A 22,991-nucleotide genomic window follows, 5' to 3' on the forward strand; every position below is an offset into this window, starting at 1 on the left:
TTACAAAACTGTAGATATATTTGACCATTCCATAAAATATTTACCGTTCCTTTTACGCAACGGATATAGCAACTATGACTTCTTCTTTTCTCTCTCTATTTCTTTTTCTCTATGAATTACGAGCTACAAAGTGCTGTGTTCGTGATTGTATAAACAAAATATAACGGTACGATATTCTAAATAAAATTATTATATAAAAGCGAATACGAAACGATGATATTTATAATATAGAAAAAATACAAAAGGTTGTCCAGAATCAGATTTAAAATTATTCCAAATATTATATGTCTCTCTCTTTATATATATAATTTCCGTCCATAAACTTGAATGTGTAAGCGCGAGATAATGATGAAGTTTTTGTTCTTTTTGTTAAGATCCGCCTAGGAGCTAATTACAATATACAATAAATAATACAGATTTACGCGTTCCTTACGTATTTAAGGAATGGAATTGGATTTTATAATCCTGAATTTGTTATTTGACAGAGATAACGATTACAAAGCGCATAATAATTAAACATCAAGAGATTGTACAATAAGTATCTTTAGAAGATTTGCGCTTGATTATTTGGATATATGGCAGTTAAAAAATTCAAGAGTAATTGTTCAATATACATATTTTTATTCTCTCTCTCTCTTTCTCTCTCTCTTTCTTTCTTTCTTTTATCTTCTTTAAGATTATTATTTAATTTAATCTAATATTTAGTATATAATCGGTATTTAATTTAATCTAATACCGATTAACAAGTATACCTTTTAACCAAATAAATACGTAAACATATATGTAATACGAAATATTTCTAGTACTCTCAACGTAAAATTACGTATTTTTACGTACGTTACACACATTCAGGATAATAAAATCCAATGGGATTCCTTCCCTCACCAAGTAAAACAACGTACTGTTAAATATATGAATATTTTCTTCATTTAATTTTTAGGTATACGCGATCTTGCGTGATAACGTCTGCAAAAGCAATAAAAAAAAAAAAATAATTAAGAAGCTAACGATTACGTTACTCCTACAAGATAGTGATAAAATCTACGATTGTTAAAATTAAAAAAGAAAAAAAAAAGAAAGAAAAAAGAAATATATATATATAAAAGAAAGAAAAAACAAAAAAAAAAGACAAAACTTAAATCAAAACGCCAAACCCTTTATCGGGTTGTAAAAATAATTCTACATCGACATATGATATACGTATAGATCACTTTTTTCTTTTTTTAACGCGAGGATTATCTTCTCCTCTTTTAAAATGTTCTTGGCAGGGTATCAGAACTGACAAATATAATACATAATATTATATATATATATATGTATATTACATACACAAATGTATATACAATATGTATATATATACATAATATATATATATATATATATATGTATACTCGATGAGACGAATCTTATTAGAAAAGTTTGAAACCACTTGCACCATATAGTCGGAAGCCAAGAATTATTCATAAAAACTATGTGAAAGAGTTCTAGTTTGAAATAATCATCGTTCCTCGCGATTGAGGCATTCACACCTTGGTCCACGATCACACGGCATACGATTCACGCACGCGATTGCACTATATAATTCTATTAATATAACAAGTATAAGTATGACATGTCTAAAAATCCTGTCAGTTGTCACGCAAATTGAATTTGTACTTTTTCTTACATGGATTAGGTAAGAATCCGACGTGTTTGCACAAAAGATATCGATAATCTATAAAGCCCTACCAACGATCATATTATATCCGTCGTAATTGTCAACTTCATCGTAATCGTCCTCATTCACGTTGAATAATGACGCGACACGACATGACACACGTCGTATAATCATCGATTATCTACCATATTAATTGCGCGATTTACTTTAAGTAGAAACAATGTCCCAAAATACGTTTCCTCTTTGGAACCCGTAAGAGCTAGCGTTTAGCCCTCCCCTCAATCGGACAACAGCCATTTGTTATTCTTCATGTTATTATTTTGTAACGACTTAATATTCCAACTTTTTACAGCTCGAACACCATCGAGCTATACATTTCCCGACATTCAATACCGATAAATTAATACATTTAATATTTGTATTTTCATTTAATGGTTCGTTTCTCTCTCTCTCTCTCTCTTTCTTTCTTTTCTCTCTCTCTCTCTTTCTTTCTCTCTCTCTTCTCTCTTACTCACGTTTATCATTTTTATTTTCTTTCAATTTGCTTGGAAATTGAATGTCACAAGATCGTTCGGTATCACAGTCGTTTTTCAATTATTTTATAATGTTATGTATTTACGAATAGTACTTAGTATGTATATATATAGCGCGTTATCGTACTGATAAATATAGTTATAAAATAGGTATTATGAGTGCGTCTCTTGTGGCTCCTTTTAAGTCAAGAGGCTTGCTGCTCCTTTATTTCTCTCTCGACCTTTGCTAAACCAGTAATGCATTCACTTTTTTATGCTCTTATTCCCTTTTTCCTCTCTTTCTTTCTTTCTTTCTATCTTTATCTCTAAACCCCTTCTTCCTGTAACTGCAACCGTAATTTATATTTTGTCCGCTTAAGAGTGTTTATTATTTTTCTCGTATAAAGCACTCTCTCTCTCCCTCTTCCTCTCTTTCTACTTATCTCTCTCTCTCTCGCTCATGTTCACTCGTTTTCTCTCTCGCAACCAGACCACATTATAGTTTGAATACTTTGTATAACACACCGTACTAGTTTTGTCACTTAGGGGCAACGTCTTTGTTACGTTTAGAAATGATTTATAGGAATATGTTAAAATTCATGTATACGCGCAATTGATGCATCTGTTGTTTTCTTATTTATCTTTTATAGGAGAGTGGGATTTTTTTCGTATTCTTTTTTGTTATCCCCTAACACCAGCGCACATGCGATTAATGTCGCTCATTTAAACTAACATGAAACGGGATACAAAAGAAGAAGAAAAAGATAACAAAATGAAATTATATAAAAAGAAAAAAAAAAGAAATAAAAAGAAATAAAAAGAAAATACTTTACAGATCAATAAGCTCATTTTGCAAAACACATCCCTTTCCTATATATAATACCTCTTCTACGCGAGAATAGATACAATTAAACGAAAAAGTTGTATGACAAAATATTGATACGTAGATCTAGAAATGAGATTTCTAAAGGTACCTTAAGACGTAGCCTATTATTTATTTATTCTTTTCTGGGCTCGAGTTTATATTCGATTCCCAGAAAAACTTCACGTGGCCTATTCGAGTAAAACCGTGATATTGCCGGCGTACAACGTAGTCTGTCTCTGGGGACGGCAAAACAACAAAGTACCATTCGTTGCTGAGTTATATTATGTTTTAAAAAAAAAAAAAAGAAAACAAAATGTATATATGTATCATAGATACATATGTGTATGTATGTATGAAAGTATGCGTATATATGATGTATACTTATGTATGTACATACATACAGGAAAAAGAGTAATAAAGTGATATAGTCATAAAATATATGGCGATAATGGCGGGACGTACCACGGGCGCCAGAGATAAATGTGTTTTGATAATTGAAAATAACACCAGCAGTACACTGAAACCAAATGATACGAATAGTTGATCTTTGAGAAACGTCATCTTCATTCATTCTAAGCATATCTAAACGATCAATAGCGCTCGTATCGTTTCTGAGTCTATTAACAAAGAGCCTCTCACACTGTCTCTCTTTCTCTTTCTCTCTCTCTCTCTCTCTCTCTCCCCTTTCTTTCTTTCTTTTCTTGCTCTCTCTCTCTCTCTCTCTCTCTTTTTCTCTCTTTTTCTCAAAGAATTGAAATAATAAAGCTACAATGAGCCCCGTAGTCTCGACAGGAGTTCTAAAAAATTTTACTAAGTTTCTTCATCTACTATGTAGTATTACATTGTTACCTTCGGAACAGGCATTAACGATCAATCGATTTGATTTGTTATTGATTAGATACTACTTGTATTCGTCGGCGCGCAATAGCAACGAGACGTTGGTTGGATTTCTAACTAACGCTTAACAAATCCTACACATTTTGTTTGCGGATATCTTGATATATATATATTATAATATATTATTTTTATATCGTCCGAAATTATTATTCCAAGTTCCTTCTAATTATTTCTAGAAATTATTTATGCGCACCTCTAGCGACCCTTTTTATTTCTTTTTGATATCCGATAACAAAATATAATCTTCTCACATCGGTTAACCGAGGATTTGTTAAGACTCAAAAAACGCGCACGAATAAATGTGTGTACATGTGTGTATGTGTGTAATAGTTGTATGTGGAATTCAATCAAGATAGTTTGCTCGGGGGTTTTTTTTTCTTTGTTTTTTTCCTTCGGAAACTGGAGTGCTCAGGCAGTTAGCAAACGTGAATGGATTATACGTGATACTGTCTGTCCATTGATATATGTGTATATATGTATACATATGTATATACATATTATATATATATGTATATGTGTATATACATATATAACATACGCGAGAATATACGCACGCGTCCATCGTTACGTGTGCTCATTATATTGGATGTGTATGTCGTACGTGTCTTCCTTACATATAATTGAATTTTCGTGTAGATTAATAATGGTAGAAGTGGAAATAGAGATGGCGATAAGGATTTACTTGTCCCATCCTTCCCACCAATCAGGGTGTATGCCACCACTACTGTTGTTAGCGGTATTGTTGTATGATGAATTATAATTCCCTCCATAACCTCCTCCGTAACCGCCTGGAAAATTTAATCGTATCGTAAATAATATTTCATTGAAGTGTGTACGTATATACGAACTGTGCCGTGCACGCGAAGACCCGTCGAATCAAACGAATCTAATTTTGTAAATTATTCGTATGGAAACGATCGGTACCAACTAGTCTTTCTTTATTACTCGTGTGTGTGAACAAAAACACTTATTTTTAAATAAAATAGGAGAATATAAGTTTCGGGTGAAAGATAATAAATAAATCTTACCTCCGTAACTACCTGGTCTACTTGATGGACCATTATTACGAGTAGATCCACCACTTGGTTGTTGACGATAATCACGTGCACCAAAACCACCGCTGAAACGTCCTCCACCTCCTCCGCCTCCTCCTCCGCCGCCACCACCACCGCCGCCACCACCTCCACCTCCTTTGGTACTACCTGCACGACGAGAACAACCACCGGAATAACGTGCATCCGTGAACAAATCTTCGAGCCAAGGTGGAAGCTCTTGATTAGCCTCGACGAGAAGAGATACCAAATCCCGTACAAGATTATGGTTCTTGTTATTGAAGAAAGATGTTGCTAAGCCTAGAAACGTAGCAAATAAATTAATAATTATACACCGTGATATATAGATTGTATTTATTACAAAATTTATATTAATTTATATTTCGATATAAGAGAAATAAATATTAAAAACAAACCTAAGTTCCCCATACGTCCTGTACGACCGATACGATGAACATACTCCTCAACGTCACCTGGCAAATCAAAATTAATAACGTGCTTAACGTGAGGAATATCAAGACCACGAGCAGCAACAGCAGTAGCAACAAGTATCGGCGCTTTTCCTGCACGGAATCGACGTAATGCTTCTTCTCGTTCTCGCTGAGTTCTATCACCATGAATGCTGGTTACTGGATAACCCATATTATGTAAATATTCTTCGAGCATGTCTGCTCCTTTTTTTGTTTCGACAAATACCAACGTTAGCGCGGCTAAAATATTTTAAAACGAAAAAACCGTAAGATAGAAATTATTTTTTAAATTCGCTACAATAAATTCTGATAAACGTGTTTTAAAAGGAAAAACTTACAAGGATCTGAAAATCTACTAGCTTGCAAAAGATCGAGTAAATATGAACGTTTATCTTGTTCCTCGACCCATACAATCTTTTGTGTAATATTTTCGGACGTAGAACCAACACGGCCAACTGCTAAAAATATATAGTTGCTTAAAAAGTCCCGAGCTAACATCTGTATCTCCTTTGGGAACGTAGCAGAGAACATAAGTGTTTGTCTTTCTCCAGTCGGTGGCATGGTATCCTCTTCGACGATCTTTCTTATTTGAGGTTCAAAACCCATGTCAAGCATACGATCGGCTTCGTCCAATACCAAATATCTACAAAATGTTAACATTTTTGATAACATAATTGTAAAGATTTTCTAATCAAATTGTACAAAAATAAGTATATACCTGCAATTGTTTAAGCCAATTTTACCACGGCCAAGCATATCAGCAAGACGACCAGGAGTTGCAACTAGTAAATGACAACCTCGATCTAATTCTCGCATTTGATCCACTATATTGGAGCCACCATAAACTACAGCAGGTCGCATGCGCGATCTATACGCAAACTTACGCGCCTCGTCATAAATTTGAGTAGCAAGTTCTCTCGTAGGTGCTAACACAAGACCTAATGGATATTGCTTACGTCTTCCAGAACTGCCCTGCGGTGGTGGCGCACGGGGTCCACTCTCATAAATCTGATTTAATATTGGCACTAAGAAGGCCGCTGTTTTACCAGACCCTGTTTGGGCACAGGCCATCACATCGCGCCGTCCGATGATGATCGGAATGGCGTACTTTTGAACTGGTGTAGGCTTATCATAACCTGCCAAGCTAATGCTGTTTTTTATGATTTCGGTCAGCTTGACTTCATCAAACTGAAATAATATAAAAGAAAAATACGTTATAAAACAATATTATTAGACATTGTTATTGATGCTTAAAAATCTATGTTAAAAGTGTCTATGCATGATTATACCAACCGATGTGATGTGTGGTGGTATGTCATCGCCAGTAGCCTCAACTGGTATATCCTCGTATTTACTAAAATTGATACCAGTATTACCAGTACCAAATAGTTCCACCTCCAATCGCTCATCTCTGGTTGTGGGAATCGTCCAATCGATTTCTCCTCTTCCTCCTCCTCTACCACCTTCCCTGTCGTCCTTCCATCTGCCACCACCGCTTCCCATTCTGTGATCATTTCTACTCTCTTGCCAACGATCATTTCTAGGTTGCTCCTGCCATCGATCATTACCGGAACTAATTGGCCGATCACGTTCGGAACCTGCATATCTAAAATCTCTGCCATTTTCCTGATTAGGAGCACGTCTACTGCGTCCACCAAAGTTGCCGAAATTTCCAAAATCGACGTCGCGTCCACCACTACGGGTGTCCCTGAATCCTGGACCTGCTGCTCTGCCCCTATCCCTCTCTCTTTCACGGTCTCTATCCCGATCTCCGCCCCTGTCTCTATCAGAATACAGCGACCGAGAATTAGAATTGGAATGTTGGTCACCGGCTGACGGTGTGCTACCTACAATTATAATATTCAATGTTATTAACAATCACGATACTTGAAATTCTACAAAATATTATAACTAATCTTTATTCTCTAAAGCAAACTTAATCATAAAGTTATTTAAACAACAAAAAGTTTCAATACTTACTTGCAGATTTATTACGTAGATGTGGTGGAACGTAGCGACCCTCGCTTGGTTGGCGGGAGCCCTGCAAGTCCAGACCAGCTAACTGTTGCAAAAGAAAAGATCATCATCGAATATTCTTATTAGATAGTTAATAGTCTTAACATATATTATACAATATATGTTATAAATACAAACAATCTTGATCTATTTGATAATATTACTTTTAATTCGAAATTTTTTAATAGTACATCATGTTATGATATTCACTACAAGATTATGGATCAATGTTAACGACATTTAAAAAAAAAAGGAAAGAAAAAAAAAGAAAAGGGCAAGTATATATGAATATCGACATTTTCCCGCGATATCAAGTTAATTCGAGCGATTAATGTAACACGCGCAACAGCCTCGTGACTACTCGGTGAAGTATCTAATAAGTGAACTCGCTATTTCGTATTGCTTTTATTTACTCTACAGATAATCAAGGTAGAAAGCGATAGATAGATAGATAGATAAATAGTTTGTATCAGTGGAACGGTATCGATTTAAAAAAAATCACAAAGTTTACAATACGTCCAAGCGTGGGATTTTACTAGGGATAGAAAAAAAGGAAAGAAGAAAAAAATATAATGAACATGAATAAGGCGATACGTTATGTGCGTCATGGCACGAGGCATGCCGTTCCCGGAATTGCTTGCCGCCATTATAAAACCATACGTCACGAACTGGTTCATAGTCGAGCCATCAGCGTTCCTGAATATCTGACCGAACAAAGGGATACAAAGCTAAGGTTTTTGCGCATGCCTTTTGATATTCCCTTACGCCTACATTCTAATTTTGTAATAATAATATCACAAGGAGTAATAAAATGAAGAGAGAAAGAGAGAGAGAGAAAAAGGAAGGGGAAGGAGGGTCGGAATAATGCAACGGATAAATGCAACGTGCATGAAATGGAAGTATGTATAAGAGAGAAGAAGAGATAAAAGAAAGAATAGAGAAAGGAGAGGGGGAGAGAGAGAGAGGAGAAAGAGAGACAAAGCGACTCAAAAGAGAAAATTGTCAGCAGAACTTATTAGAAATACACTTCTTATAATATCACTCGTTCTTACCTGCTGCTCTAGACCTGATCCATTCTGGTTGGCTGCATTACTCATATTACTCCGCCTCTGTGCGTAGTTTTCGTAGCTCTGCCGTAGATTCTCGTGTAGCTCACTCTCCCCAAATCGTAACTCTCTCACCGTGCCAAAAAAGTTCAACGTTCCCGTTTCCTTATATTTGTATATTCTTTTTCTTACTTATTGTATACGCCAATATACGAACAAAACTTCAGTCGTCTGTCAGAACAGTCGTAATACCGGTGTTCTTCTGACGCTATTATCAGATACAAACGAAGCTTGATGACTGAATGCTATGAAGAGAGAGAGAGGCCCCTGGCCACACTTAACGTCGACGCAACAAAAATGGCAGAGAAACGCGATATAGATAATAACATGGCGTCCTCTCTATATCCGCCGGAAATACACCATTCCTGAATAGGGAACATTCCAATTCCACGTGTTTCTTATCATTTTAATGACTATTATTATCGTATTTATATATTCGATTGCAATGAATTTAAATTAAATTTAATAATTTGATGAAATAATAAATAAATACGTATGTATTTTGATTTTTAGACTTCTACTATGTGAACTAATTATTAATTGTAGTTGCTTTTATCATCTAATAAGAATTCATTTATTAAAAGCTACATATAACTTAAACTTTAAAATTTATACAAGTACTTAGACTAGTTAATCAAAATTCAAATAAAATAGAATTAAAGGATAGAAGAATTATATTAATTTTATCTTTGTATGGAATAATAAATATATCTGTATGTATATAATAAAGTAAAAATATATCAATAAAAAATAATTAACAGTTAGCCTTGTTTGTTTTTTAGTTTTTTATTGTATAACATATATCAAGACGTAATGAATTGTTAATTTAATCGTCTTTCTTGGTATCTGTTTTTCCTCCCCTTATTCTACCAGTACGACGAGCTGCAATGAGACCGATCTTGCGACCAGCACTGGTTCCACGTTTAACAGTAGAAGCTTTTCCTATATGCTGGTGATTACCACCACCATGAGGATGCTCTACAGGGTTCATAGCAACACCACGAACCTAAACATATAAATGTTTAATATAGAAATGTTTAAATTAAATATCGATTATTGTTTTCATTAATCGATATAACTCAGTTAAAATTTATCCACATGATATTAATAATTCAGGTTTCAAATGTCTAAACAGCATCATTGGAATATATAATACATGCATGTTGAGATATACACAAATATTATGAAGTATCGTACCTTAGGCCAGCAGTTCCTCTTGACCTTATATTTATGGTAGGCACGACCAGCTTTCAAAATCGGTTTGTCGATACGTCCACCACCAGCGACAATACCAACCATTGCTCTGTTATTCGAAGGAATAACCTTTTTAGCCCCAGAAGGCAATTTTACCCTAGTTTTTTTAGTATCAGGGTTATGAGCAATAACAGTAGCGTAATTTCCAGAAGCTCTAGCTAAACGGCCTCTGTCACCAGTTTTCTCTTCCAAATTGCAAACAATGGTACCTTCAGGCATTGTGCCAACAGGCATAACATTACCAATTTGCAATGTAGCTGTAAAATGTAAATAAAGTATTTTATACTATAACAAATACAAAATCGGATAATCAGATTTTATACCTTTCTTTCCGCAATACAAGAATTGTCCTGTATACATCCCTTCTGGTGCAATAAATAATTCCTTGCGAGTCTTAAATTTATAAGGATCACGGAAGTGAACAACAGCCAGAGGAGCACCACGGCCAGGATCATGAATAATGTCCTATAATGCAAAATTGAATATGAAACAATCTCTAACAAAAAACTTTTATTATTTATAAATATGCAGGTAAAAATATCTTCAGAAAGAGCCTCTAGTTTGAAATCTACATTCACATTCAGAAGTAGGAATACTAGAAATCATCATGATAATATTCAATCAAATAAAACACACATTTATTGATAATTATAGTATAGAATATATGGGAAAAATAATTCGCGTAAAAAATTAAATACTAACTTTAACTACACCCTTAATATATCCATGCCTTTCAGAAAAATCCAAGGAACGAAGTTTTGGTGCTCCTTTCCTCCTTTTCGTATGGGATCTGAACACAGATCCCGCTCCTTTACGTTGAGCACGAATTACTCGACCCATTGTTTATAGGTCTAAACAAAAAGAATTCAATGTTATTAAATTTTAGATAAAAGCATACGTATACAAGTATCACGCTATACTCGTTAATGAACGACTTAACCTCAAATCACTCCATACTTAAATTAAACTTTTTTTTAGATATATTAAGAAGAAAAATATTACATAGAAAACATGTATAATATTTAAATATGATCGAATTTTACTTATTTATAACCGGATTTATATTAATTTAAAGAATCAAAATCGATTTCGTAAGAGAAATAAAATCAACCACATACCAAAGTCAATCACTAATGAAGGAAGCAGTAGAAGGAAGCATGCGTACCAACCAAACATTCGAGTCAAATTCAAAAGCGCGCGAAAATTTTCATAATTTTAAAATATTTACAATAAATATGTATTAAGATACATATTATCTAACTATTCTAATAATTCAGCATAGCAAATATACTTGAAACTAATTTAACCAGATGAGAAATTGCTTCAAATAGTAAAGTTATAATAGATATAGTTCATATCGATATATATAATAATAATCCGTTAGTTTAGGTTCTTCTCTCTTTCTCTTGCGAGTGTACTCTTACTCATATATAAATATAAAATCTTTTCGTAGTTACATTATACTTCAGGTTTACACAGAAGTAAGTACGCTTGTGCTAGATAGTTACTTTGATCTAAAATTTAAATCGAAACGAACAAAAATACGTTAACTGTTCTGTAATTTGAATAGTGTAATATTGTTTAACTTCGTATATTCCGTTTTTATTTAACAGTAAGAAACACTTTTAATTATTATTAATAATATTAAATTAGTACATAATTATAATTACGTGTAATATAATAAGAATAATATATAATTATATATAAGTATTTAAATAATAATCTATTAATAATCGAGATGTTACATATATATTATAAATATGTTATTTTTTTTTAGAATTTATTGCTTTTGTCAATATTATCAAATCCTTAGATTCATTATTAAGTCAATTATTATATAAAATTATTTCCAAATCTTATGCCGGCTTCTGATGTTAGTGACAATTTTTGCCTGTTTTTTAACTTGTCCTACTTTTTTTTTCTTTTTTTTTATCAACTCCATACTTCTTTACAATTTGTCCGTAGATATTTGGTAAATTATTTTATAAGTGAAAAAAGATAGCACGAGATAGCGCATTCTCCAATGAGATTGTGGCCGTCACGCCAAAGCTTGGCGCCACCGGCACTCTTACCGTCACGCCTCTAGTGACGAAACCAAAGAATTAAGAAAACAACAAGTATATGAATAATCACTGCTACTCGATCTTCCGTTACAACCACCGAGCGAGACACACGCGTCTTACTAGCAGCGACAAAAGACTGAACTCTAATCACTACTTCCGTTTTCTCTTTATTACATTTGTTAAGTTTATAATATATATTTTTGTAAAATCCTTTTTGATACGTTAAAAATATAAAAATATTCTAATAACATTTTTCCTTAGTGAATTAATTATTATTGCATACCGACGAACACGCTACAAGATGACGTCGCTAATGTCATTTATTTCATTTTGATTTATTGTCTTACAGGATCTTCTGGTTGGATTTTTTTGATCATTCTAGGAATATATTGGTAGCAGTTATCCTTAGCTAGCGGGTTAATGTGCGTATCAATTCTTTTTTTGTATTTGCAGGTTGTTTGGTTATTTCTTCTTCTATCGTGGGAATGTTTAATTTCTTCCTTATTTCTTCATTACGGACGTACCATGGAGTGCCATGGAGTATTTACGATTTTACGTAGGATTATGGATTGTTGAGCCTTGAGCTTGGCCATGTGACTTTTCGCTGAGTCAAGAGATAGATGCTACATTATGATATAAATAAAGTTACATAATCGTTTAAAAAGTACTTGGTTAGCTAAAATTATATATAGGTAAGTATTGAAATTATAAATCTTTAACCAGCAAATGGCTAGTCAAAACTGATTATATCAGAAATTATGGTTTTTGATTAAAATTTAAAAAATAAAGATAATAAAAAAATTTAGTGTGGATATCACAGGTTAAAATTTGGCTAATGAAATTTTATTACAGTATCCTTTTTTATCGAATAAATGATACATATCAGCAAGGAAAAACAATATTATAGCTTTATTCAATTTGCAATATACTATTGAAATGCGAAAAATTGATATAAAGCAGTAATCCTTAAAATTTTTCGGATAATGTAAGACCCCAGGAACCCATAAAAAACAGTTTAAACACCACTGAAAGAATAGATTGTTAGGACAATATATCAAACGTTATTCTACATTGAAAATTTGCATTACAATATTTTTCCGGTTTTAGTTCCATTGTAAAAATTGAAATATTCTCGAGAAACCTTAAATATGTATCTTAATTGTTTTTTCTTCTCCTAGTGGACAAATAAGAGAAGATGATTTTTCAAATCTTTGTCATATTTTTAATTTCGTTCACACCAATCAACACTACTCCTTGCAAGGAGAATCCAATTTGCGAATGCTCGACAAAGAAATCAAATGAATTAAATATTGTTTGCGATGTTGATAATAGTACAGGGTACACCGTCAACATTAAATCAAGGAATAATATAACTGTATATACAAGGAAGATTTCTTATTCAACTCGTTTTCTTCAAAATCTTTATGTATTATAAACTACAAAAATAGTTTTATATTAGAATAATATAATAAATAATAATAAAATTACAGATCGTTTGTAAAAATTGGAAAACATGGGAAAATATTTATATCAATGGATGTCTATCCGAAAAGAGAATTCAATCACTGAGCTTTAAACAATGTGGATTACCAAATGGAATTAGTTTAAAAGCAATAGCAAAACAATTAGGAGTAACGGAAACACACACCCTCATCTTTAAATCTTGCAAAAACTTACTTTCAAGCCTAAAAAGAGAGCATTTTCAAGGATTCCAAAGTGTGAAATCATTAGTTTTGTCTAATAACGGTATATTTAATATTTTTAATGATTTGCTTGTTAATTTAATCGTCTTTCTTGGTATCTGTTTTTCCTCCCCTTATTCTACCAGTACGACGAGCTGCAATGAGACTGATCTTGCGACCAGCACTGGTTCCACGTTTAACAGTAGAAGCTTTTCCTATATGCTGGTGATTACCACCACCATGAGGATGCTCTACAGGATTCATAGCAACACCACGAACCTAAACATATAAATGTTTAATATAGAAATGTTTAAATTAAATATCGATTATTGTTTTCATTAATCGATATAACTCAGTTAAAATTTATCCACATGATATTAATAATTCAGGTTTCAAATGTCTAAACAGCATCATTGGAATATATAATACATGCATGTTGAGATATACACAAATATTATGAAGTATCGTACCTTAGGCCAGCAGTTCCTCTTGACCTTATATTTATGGTAGGCACGACCAGCTTTCAAAATCGGTTTGTCGATACGTCCACCACCAGCGACAATACCAACCATTGCTCTGTTATTCGAAGGAATAACCTTTTTAGCCCCAGAAGGCAATTTTACCCTAGTTTTTTTAGTATCAGGGTTATGAGCAATAATAGTAGCGTAATTTCCAGAAGCTCTAGCTAAACGGCCTCTGTCACCAGTTTCCTCTTCCAAATTGCAAACAATGGTACCTTCAGGCATTATTCATTATTCTTATTTGTTTTTAGATATTGGAATTACATAATAATCATATATTAAGAATTTTTTTACGAATTGAATTACTCGAAATCTATATATTGGAAAAAATTCACTTTAAGTGGAAACCCAATTATATGTGATTGCCATAATCGAAATTTAATTAATTTCGTTCAATCACATCGGGTTTATTATAAAGATCTAGATAATTTAATATGTGAGGACACGCATCTTTCTTTGTATCAGATGAGCATAGACAAATTGTGTCCATCTTATCTAGAATCTTATACATTTTTCCTATTCTCTGCAGTGATCCTAAGCGCTATTGTAATTTCTATAGTCTATAGTAGAAAAATTATCAGATCATCGTTTTACGTCTTGTAGCACAATATAGCGTTTATTTTACTTCGGAGGATTTTAGCAGAAAAAATAAAAAGGAACACGTACGTCACGTGTTGGATTTTTAAAAAAAGTAATCCTTGTTATAAAGACTTTGTTTCTATTATTTGAAGCCTTTTTTAATAAGTAGCCGTAAGTTTTAGTTTTAATGATATTATTTATCGTTCCTTAAAAAAACTGTGTGTCATATATAAGTAATTAATAACTAAAGTATCCAACTATGTTTTTAACGAGATTTAAATGTTGTCCTGTTAATGTTATTTCCCATTTCCTATATCCATCTGCGATTGCTTTGGATCCAAAGGAGTAGTTATAATACGAAGCTTGTTGGTTCCTTTGTTTATCTTTTACCTGATCAGTCTTATATAATATACATTACAAGTATAGTATACTTAATCAGAAAAATAATTTTTGTGTTAGTTTTAATCAGGAGTATATTATACTAAAAAACATATCAAACTAATATAAGATAATAAGTGTTGAATGTTGTCATTTTTACATCTATAATATTAAAGACTAATAAGTATAGCAATATTGAAAACTGTGTTAAAAACCCTTAATTTGTTCTATATCATATCATACGTTCAATGTGAATTTGTTTCATATATTAATATCACTTTTACATAACATTTATAGTTTCCTATTATTTATTGTCATTCTATTTATTATATATCTTATTATTTATTGTTATTTGTTATATTTATAATTATTTATAGAAAGTAAAAAAAAATAAATCATAAATAGCAAGACAATATATCTAAGAATGGTATTTCAAATTATATTTTAAAAAGTAGATTCTTCAAAATTGAAATAAAATAGTACTAAAATATCAAATGAAATTCTAATAAATAAATTTTATTTTATTTTATACAACAACATTAAAAAAGATATTTTATTGAGATAATCTAAAGTAAAAGTAATTAGAAAAAACAAAAGTAAAGTAAAAATAAAATACTATAACTATAGATTTTTTCTAATGTTATATTATATCATATAATAATATTAAACAGTAATATAATATTTATATTAATATTTATTATTAATAATATTATTAATATATATTATTATTTAATTTATATTATATTATATAATAATATATATTACGTAATATATTTTGTATATTTTTACTAATCCTCAGAATGACAATAAAATGTGAGAAATTGTAATGTTATGTAAAAGGAGATATTCAAATTCACAATGATTTTAAAATAAAGTCGAAAAATATGCAAATTTTAGGGTAAGTAGCTTTTAAATAAAAAAATATTAATTAACAGTTTATGATGTATAACAGCATTATAACCTGATTTGAACTTTACTCTCGCCTTTTTTCTTCATTCATTAAAGATATAATCCTGATTTCTATTATATACAGAGCTATATAAATTAATGTAAAAATATAGTAATAAAACAAAACTCTTTTTGATTATAAAGAAGATTTTAATTGTTTATTATTGGCTAAAGCATTAACTTCCAACGAAAATTATTTATTTATGATGTTTTGAATGTAATCAAAATTGCATTCTATAACAATGTAAAATGCGTCCTTTTAGGAATAAATTTGAAATATATAATGAAAAATGTATGACAATAATAATAATAATGATATTAAATCCAGAACACCTTAAACATTTAAGTTCAGTTCAAAAGCGCGCGAAAATCTTTGTAGTTTGAAAATATAATAATAAATATCGAACATTATGTACAACTAAGAATAAAGAAATAAATTTTAAAATATTTACAATTAATATGTATTACAAGGAATATTATCTAATTATATCATTAATTCAGCATGGCAAATATACTTAAAACTAATTTAACCAGATGAGAAATTGCTTCAAATAGTAAAGTTATAATAGATATAGTTTATATCGATATATATAATAATAATTCGTTAGTTTAGGTTACTCTCTCTCTCTCTCTCTTGCCAGTTTACTTACCTTTATATATAAATATAAAATCTTTCCGTAGTTACATTATACTTAAGGTTTACACAGAAGTAAGTACGTTTGTACTAGCTAATTTTTTACTTTGATCTTACAATTTAAATCAAAACTAACAAAAATACGTTATTTGTCTTTTAGTTTGATTATTGTTTATTATTGTGTAACTTCGTATATTCCATATCTATTTAAAAGTTAGAAACTTATACTTATTATTAATAATAAATTAACACATAATGAAAATAACATGAAATAATAAGAATAGTAATTATATATAAGTATTTAAATAATAATCTATTCACTATCGAGATGATACAAATATATTATGAATATGTTATTTTATTATCTTTTTATTTTTAGTATATATACAATTACTTTTAACAATATTATTAATTTTTTCAATTCATTACTGACTAAATTATTATATAAGATTATTTCCAAACCTTATACCGGCTTCTGATGTTTGTGACTATTTTTATCTGTTTTTATTTTTTCTCTTTAAAACCATAATTGTCTTTCGTCTGGATGAATATATTTTTGTTTTGTTTCTTATTCAAAAACGTATAAAATTTGAAATATTATTATAGTCTATTAATTACACTCGTCGAGAACATCTCATCATTTTAAAACGAATAATATCAATGAGTCAGGAGATAGAAGCTACATCATAATATAGATAACGTTAAAGAATCGTTTGATAAGTCCTTGGTCACCTAAAATTATAGGTAAGCATTTAAATTATTAATCTTTTACAAGCAAACGGCTAGTCAAAACTGATTATATCGGAAATTAATTTTTTTGATTAAAATTTAAAAATATAAGTAATCAAGAAAAAACAATACCTTAATAAATTAAGAAAAAAGAAATAATAATAAATATAATAATTGTTGTAATAAAAAAACAATGATTGCCTAAAATAAAAATAAATTAAAATATAAATATCATATTATATATATAGGTGGAGAAAAAAGGAAAGTAAATATAAGGAAGTAATAATATGTAATGTAAGCTATTTACATTACATTACAAATTTCTTGTTTACTTTTCATCTTTCAAATTCGTTTTATATATGCCCGATATTGCTATCTCAATTTAGAGCGAATTTAAATGAATAAACTATTGGGAATAAGGACATTTAATTTACATAGAATCTTAACGGCGAAATAAATTTGATTTAAAATAACTACGGAATGATTATTTGTGGCTATCTGTTAGGTATGCTTTAATGAAAATCTGTAATAATAGATTTTGCTTATTAATATTACTTAAGTTCTATAAAATTATTATTATTAAAGTTAGTTATTATTTTTTTCTTTTTTTTTACCAAAAGAGTTTTATTGTATTTCGCACATTATAAAAAGTTTCTGGAAATTGTATAGGATTTATCCTGCCCGGTACTTCGAGAAAGTGTCGATATCACAGGTTATAATATGGCTAATGAAACTTTGTTACAGTATCGTTTTTTATCGAATAAATGATACATATCAGCGAGGAATAATAATATTATAGCTTTATTCAATTTGCAATACACTATTGAAATGCGAAAAGTTGATATAAAACATAAATCCTTAAAATTTTTCGGATAACGTAAAACCCCAGCAACCCATAAAAAACAGTTTAAACACCACTGAAAGAATAGATTGTTAGGGCAATACATCAAACGTTGTTCTACATTGCAAATTTGCATTACAATATTTTTCCGGTTTTGGCTGCATTGTATGCATTGAAATATTCTCGAGAAACTTTAGATATGTATCTTAATTGTTTTTTCTTCTTCTAGTGGACAAATAAGAGAAGATGATTTTTAAAATCTTTGTCATATTTTTAATTACGTTCACACCAATCAACACTACTCCTTGCAAGGAGAATCCAATTTGCGAATGCTCGTCAAAGAAATCAAATGAATTAAATATTGTTTGCGATGTTGATAATAGTACAGGGTACACCGTTAACATTAAATCAAGGAATGATATAACGGTATATACAAGGAAGATTTCTTATTCAACTCGTTTTCTTCAAAATCTTTATGTATTATAAACCACAAAAATAGTTTTATATAAGATATAGATTTATTCTCAATATCTATCAACTTGTAAAAGTTAAATTAATCAATTTCTTACTTTCTTCGAGTAAAATAAGTTAATAAAATTACAGATCGTTTGTAAAAATTGGAAAACATGGGAAAATTTTTATATCAATGGATGTCTATCCGAAAAGAGAATTCAATCTCTGAGCTTCGAACAATGTGGATTACCAAATGGAATTAGTTTAAAAGCAATAGCAAAACAATTAGGAGTAACGGAAACACACACCCTCATCTTTAAATCTTACAAAAACTTACTTTCAAGCCTAAAAAGAGAGCATTTTCAAGGATTCCAAAGTGTGAAATCATTAGTTTTGTCTAATAACGGTATATTTAATATTTCTAATGATTTGCTTTTGGATTTTCTCGAACTGGAGTACATTGATTTATCAAATAATAATTTTGACCCACCTGCTAATATTTTTGATGCGACTCCAAATTTAAGACGAATTATATTAGTTTCAAGTGGAATAGACACGATACCTTTTAGGACATTTTTTATGGTAACAAATCTTGAATTTCTAAATATTATGTCAAATCGTTTGGAAAAAATCGAAGATGGCACATTTAATCATTTAGTATCTTTAACAAGTCTGAATCTAGCAATGAATTTATTTTCGGTTCTACCGTCTTCCACTTTTCATGGGTTAAAGAATTTGAATATGCTTGATATTTCTATGAATTATTTTACTTCTCTACCAGCAAACCTTTTCGATCAAAATAAAGAATTGCGAGAATTATATCTACATAATAATAGAAATGAAATGAGCACCTTGCCAGATAATCTTTTGGCGAATTTGACGAAGCTTACAGAAGTCCATTTGAACAATAATGGATTTTTATTTTTACCAGAAAATCTTTTTTGGGGTTCATCATTTTTACAGTATATCTTCTTAAACGATAACTCTCTTGTTACTTTACCCAAGAATATCTTCCGTGGTCTAAACCAAGTTAAAAAACTGTCAATAAATAACAATAAAATTGAAACACTTCCTGATAAAATCTTTGAAGATATGAAAGAATTAAGAGTACTCGATTTGTCCAACAACCAAATTGTTCAGGTATCAAGGTAAAAAAATAAAAAATTTATGGAGAATATTTTTTTATTATATTTTTTTAAAAAGTGATATTTTTTAGAGATCTTCTACTCGGCTTGCGTTCTTTGAATGAATTAAATATGGAAAGAAATCAATTAAATGATATCGATATGCAGTCTTTATTTCCCCTTACAAAACTTAGCGTTGCTAAGTTTTCTCATAATCCTCTACAATTACCTTACGTAAGTGGAAGATTATCAGTTTTTCATACTAATCAATATCTCGAAGAATTGCATTTATCGAACAGTAGCATAAACAATTTATTTGATGATTGGTTGATTGGTAACATCAATTTAAGATTATTAGATTTGAGTCACAACTCCATTACAAACGTAACGGTAAATAACAAATACTACTATTCAGTCATACTTTTAAATTATATTATTTGCATAAATAAATAAGAAAAAATCAAAATTGAAAGTTAATACATTTTCTTTTTATAATCTTCTACATTTAGTAATATTTATTTTTTTCTTCTGCAGTTGTCATCATTCATTTTACCGTCACTCGAAATTACACTCGATCTGAGTTGTAATAAAATAAGAAATATTCATTTTGATAAGATAGAGGAAATGGAAGCATCGCGTTGGGAGAAACGAAACATTGTCATCAACTTGGAACACAATCCCTTATTATGTGATTGTACCCTATATGATCTTTTGCGTTATCGTGAAGGAAAGATGTCCAATCTTGTCTACAATTACTATAATTTTATAATGGGAAATTTAACGTGCGTACAACCTGATGGAACGAACGAAATAGAAATTAGTAATCTTAATTCAAGCACTTATGAATGTCTCGAACATAAATTTTTAAAAATTAAAAAAAAATGTCCAAATGATTGTACTTGTAGTATAAGACCGTCAGATAATACTCGCATTTTAGATTGCTCGTATAAAAACATGTCAGAATTTTTAATCAATGAGACAAGAGTTATTTTTCAGAAAGATCCTCCTTTTATATTAAATCTGACAGGAAATTTTTTAACGGAGATACCATCAACGGAACCTTTATATCCAATAAACATCACAGGTTTACTCTTATCCAATAACAAAATATCTTCAATAACGATTGATAAATTACCATATAGCCTCAAAGTATGTTGCTTAATATTTTAATATTTTTTATTTCATTCGTTAGAGATATTTACAAAATTTTTATTTATTATTCTTATTTGTTTTTAGATATTGGAATTACATAATAATCATATATCAAGAATTTTTACTCACGAATTGAATTACTTGAAATCTATATATTGGAAAAAATTCACTTTAAGTGGGAACCCTATTATATGTGATTGCAAAAGTCGAAATTTTATTGAATTCGTTCAATCACATCGAATTTATTATAAAGATCTAGATAATTTAATATGTGAGGACACGCATATTCCTATGCATCAAATGAGCATAAACGAATTGTGTACATTTTATTTACCACCGTCTATAATTCTTGCGTATTCGACAACGATTCTAGTCTTTGTTGTAATTTTTATATTTTTTAGAAGAAAAAATATCAAATCATGGTATTTACGTCATATACCCGAACATAGCGTTGATTTTGATCTAAGTGATACCGAGGAGTAAATAAAAAGAAAAACGTACGTCACGGGATGGACTTTGAAAACAAGTAATCCTTATCGTAAACATTTTGTTTCTACTATTTAAAGGCTTTTTGTAATAAGTAATCGTACGTTTTAGTTTTAATGATATTATTTATCGTTCTTTGAAAAACACTGTGTCTTAAGTATTACTAATTAATAACCAAATCAATCCTACTAATTCTTTAACGAATTTCAAATGTCGTCTTAGTGATCCTTTATCCCTTTTCTTCTATGTATCCGTGATTGACTTGGATCTAAAAGAGAAAGTATAATATGAAGATTACTGGTTCCTTCGTTTACCTTTTATCTTATCAGTCTTATATTGTACATTGAAAGTATAGTATACTTCATCAGAAAAATAATATTTGTCTTCGTTTTAATCATAAAAATATTTCAAACTAATATAAGATAATAATTGTTTAGTGTTGTTACTTTTTCATATATAATATTAGAGACTAATAACTTTAAGAACATTAAAAACTGCTTTAAAAACCCGTAATATTTACTACGTCATATCTAACATTTAATGTGAATTATTTTATATATTTCATTATCACTTTTACAAATACACATTTATTATCTCATATTTATTGTTATTTAATTGTAATGTATTATTTTGTTATATTTGAATCGACAATGTTCGTTTTGAAGTTTTTGATTATAATTTTCGTAAAGTAGGTAGTTTTTATAAATTAGAAAAACTACAATACTTATTGAAAACAAAGAATATAAAAAGACTCTCTATACATAGATAGAAAACAAAAAATAAATCAGAAAGAGCTAGACAATATATCTGAAAATGATATTTCAAATACTATTTTAAAATGTAGATTTCTCGAAATTGAATTAAAATAGTACTGAAATATCAAATGAAATATTTTGATAAATAAAGTATTTTATTTTATGCTGAAAATGTAAATAAAATATTTTATTGTGATAATCTAAAGTACAAGTAAGCAGAAATAACAAAGGTAAAGTAAAAGTAAAATACTGACCCTATAGATTTTTTCTAATGTCATATTATATCATGTAATAATATTATAATATAATATTATGTATATTATGTAATATATTTTTTGTATATTTTTACTAATCTTTGTTATGAAGATAAAATTTGAGAAATTTTAATGTAATGTAAAGGAGATATAATTCAAATTCACAATGATTTTAAAATAAAGTCGAAAAATACGCAAATTTTAGGATAAGTAGCTTTTAAATAAAATACTATTTTTAGAAGTATCATATGTTAAACAAATAAAATTTGTTATACTAAAGAATACCTGTATCAAATAAAAGTAAATAATAATTAACAGTTTATGATGTACAGCAGTATTATAACCAGACCTGAACTTTACCTTGGCCCTTTTCCTGGATTCAATAATATGTAATCTATATTTCTGATATTTAAAAAGCTATATCAATTAACGTAAGAATATAGTAAGAAAACAGAACTTGCATTGATTGTAAAAAGGATTTTAATTGTTTATTTTTCTCTAAAGCATTGACTAAAAGCGAAAAAAATTTATTTATAATGTTTGGAATATAATAAAAATTGCAT

General features: G+C 29.8%; 4 protein-coding genes across 6 annotated transcripts; 1 reads left to right on the forward strand and 3 right to left on the reverse strand.

The window, feature by feature from the left end:
* Positions 1–4,146: 4,146 nt before the first annotated feature.
* LOC122520127 (putative ATP-dependent RNA helicase Pl10) lies at positions 4,147–8,920 on the reverse strand. The gene is made up of 8 exons (XM_043640120.1): positions 8,522–8,920; positions 7,434–7,515; positions 6,747–7,300; positions 6,172–6,641; positions 5,792–6,096; positions 5,400–5,693; positions 4,960–5,283; positions 4,147–4,719 (listed from the first exon to the last, which is right to left on the reverse strand). The coding sequence occupies exons 1-8, from the start codon at positions 8,564–8,566 to the stop codon at positions 4,610–4,612; spliced, it is 2,184 nt and encodes a 727-aa protein (XP_043496055.1). The 5' UTR covers positions 8,567–8,920; the 3' UTR covers positions 4,147–4,609.
* A 425-nt stretch (positions 8,921–9,345) lies between these two features.
* On the reverse strand, positions 9,346–10,793 carry LOC122520128 (60S ribosomal protein L8). The gene is made up of 5 exons (XM_043640121.1): positions 10,770–10,793; positions 10,532–10,680; positions 10,153–10,294; positions 9,773–10,086; positions 9,346–9,581 (listed from the first exon to the last, which is right to left on the reverse strand). Exons 2-5 carry the CDS (start codon positions 10,667–10,669, stop codon positions 9,402–9,404), a joined length of 774 nt encoding a protein of 257 aa, XP_043496056.1. The 5' UTR covers positions 10,670–10,680; positions 10,770–10,793; the 3' UTR covers positions 9,346–9,401.
* A 1,157-nt stretch (positions 10,794–11,950) lies between these two features.
* Positions 11,951–21,741, forward strand: LOC122520130 (protein toll-like). 3 transcript variants are annotated; one of them, XM_043640122.1, is made up of 7 exons: positions 11,951–12,250; positions 12,346–13,267; positions 13,383–13,651; positions 19,077–19,805; positions 19,874–20,015; positions 20,316–20,930; positions 21,018–21,741. In XM_043640122.1, exons 2-7 carry the CDS (start codon positions 13,088–13,090, stop codon positions 21,414–21,416), a joined length of 2,334 nt encoding a protein of 777 aa, XP_043496057.1. In that variant the 5' UTR covers positions 11,951–12,250; positions 12,346–13,087; the 3' UTR covers positions 21,417–21,741. The 3 variants fall into 3 exon arrangements, with proteins under 3 accessions (XP_043496057.1, XP_043496058.1, XP_043496059.1); XM_043640123.1 differs by lacking the exon at positions 13,383–13,651 and having other exon boundaries at positions 18,808–19,805; positions 21,018–21,732; XM_043640124.1 differs by lacking the exons at positions 11,951–12,250; positions 12,346–13,267; positions 13,383–13,651 and adding an exon at positions 18,421–18,630 and having other exon boundaries at positions 18,808–19,805; positions 21,018–21,733.
* On the reverse strand, positions 13,673–14,325 carry LOC122520131 (60S ribosomal protein L8-like). The gene is made up of 2 exons (XM_043640126.1): positions 14,045–14,325; positions 13,673–13,853 (listed from the first exon to the last, which is right to left on the reverse strand). The coding sequence occupies exons 1-2, from the start codon at positions 14,318–14,320 to the stop codon at positions 13,674–13,676; spliced, it is 456 nt and encodes a 151-aa protein (XP_043496061.1). The 5' UTR covers positions 14,321–14,325; the 3' UTR covers position 13,673.
* Positions 21,742–22,991: the final 1,250 nt, after the last annotated feature.

This window comes from Polistes fuscatus, unplaced genomic scaffold (assembly GCF_010416935.1).
Source record: "Polistes fuscatus isolate 324 unplaced genomic scaffold, CU_Pfus_HIC Scaffold3, whole genome shotgun sequence".
Classification (NCBI taxonomy): Eukaryota; Metazoa; Arthropoda; class Insecta; order Hymenoptera; family Vespidae; genus Polistes; species Polistes fuscatus.

Bases quoted from the DNA above. Each gene is read 5' to 3' on its own strand.
- LOC122520130 (XM_043640122.1), top strand. From the start codon at position 13,088: ATGATTTTTCAAATCTTTGTCATATTTTTAATTTCGTTCACACCAATC. The intron at 13,652-19,076 runs TTTTAATGATTT...TATATTTAATAT, and splicing joins AATAACGGTATATTTAATAT to TTCTAATGATTTGCTTTTGG. The intron at 20,016-20,315 runs GTAAGTGGAAGA...TTTCTTCTGCAG, and splicing joins ATCCTCTACAATTACCTTAC to TTGTCATCATTCATTTTACC.
- LOC122520131 (XM_043640126.1), bottom strand. From the start codon at position 14,320: ATGCCTGAAGGTACCATTGTTTGCAATTTGGAAGAGGAAACTGGTGAC. The intron at 13,854-14,044 runs GTACGATACTTC...TTATATGTTTAG, and splicing joins AGAGGAACTGCTGGCCTAAG to GTTCGTGGTGTTGCTATGAA.
- LOC122520127 (XM_043640120.1), bottom strand. From the start codon at position 8,566: ATGAGTAATGCAGCCAACCAGAATGGATCAGGTCTAGAGCAGCAG. The intron at 6,642-6,746 runs GTTGGTATAATC...ATATTATTTCAG, and splicing joins TACCACCACACATCACATCG to TTTGATGAAGTCAAGCTGAC. The intron at 5,284-5,399 runs GTTTGTTTTTAA...CTACGTTTCTAG, and splicing joins AGGACGTATGGGGAACTTAG to GCTTAGCAACATCTTTCTTC.
- LOC122520128 (XM_043640121.1), bottom strand. From the start codon at position 10,669: ATGGGTCGAGTAATTCGTGCTCAACGTAAAGGAGCGGGATCTGTGTTC. The intron at 10,295-10,531 runs GTTAGTATTTAA...TTTGCATTATAG, and splicing joins ATATTAAGGGTGTAGTTAAA to GACATTATTCATGATCCTGG. The intron at 9,582-9,772 runs GTACGATACTTC...TTATATGTTTAG, and splicing joins AGAGGAACTGCTGGCCTAAG to GTTCGTGGTGTTGCTATGAA.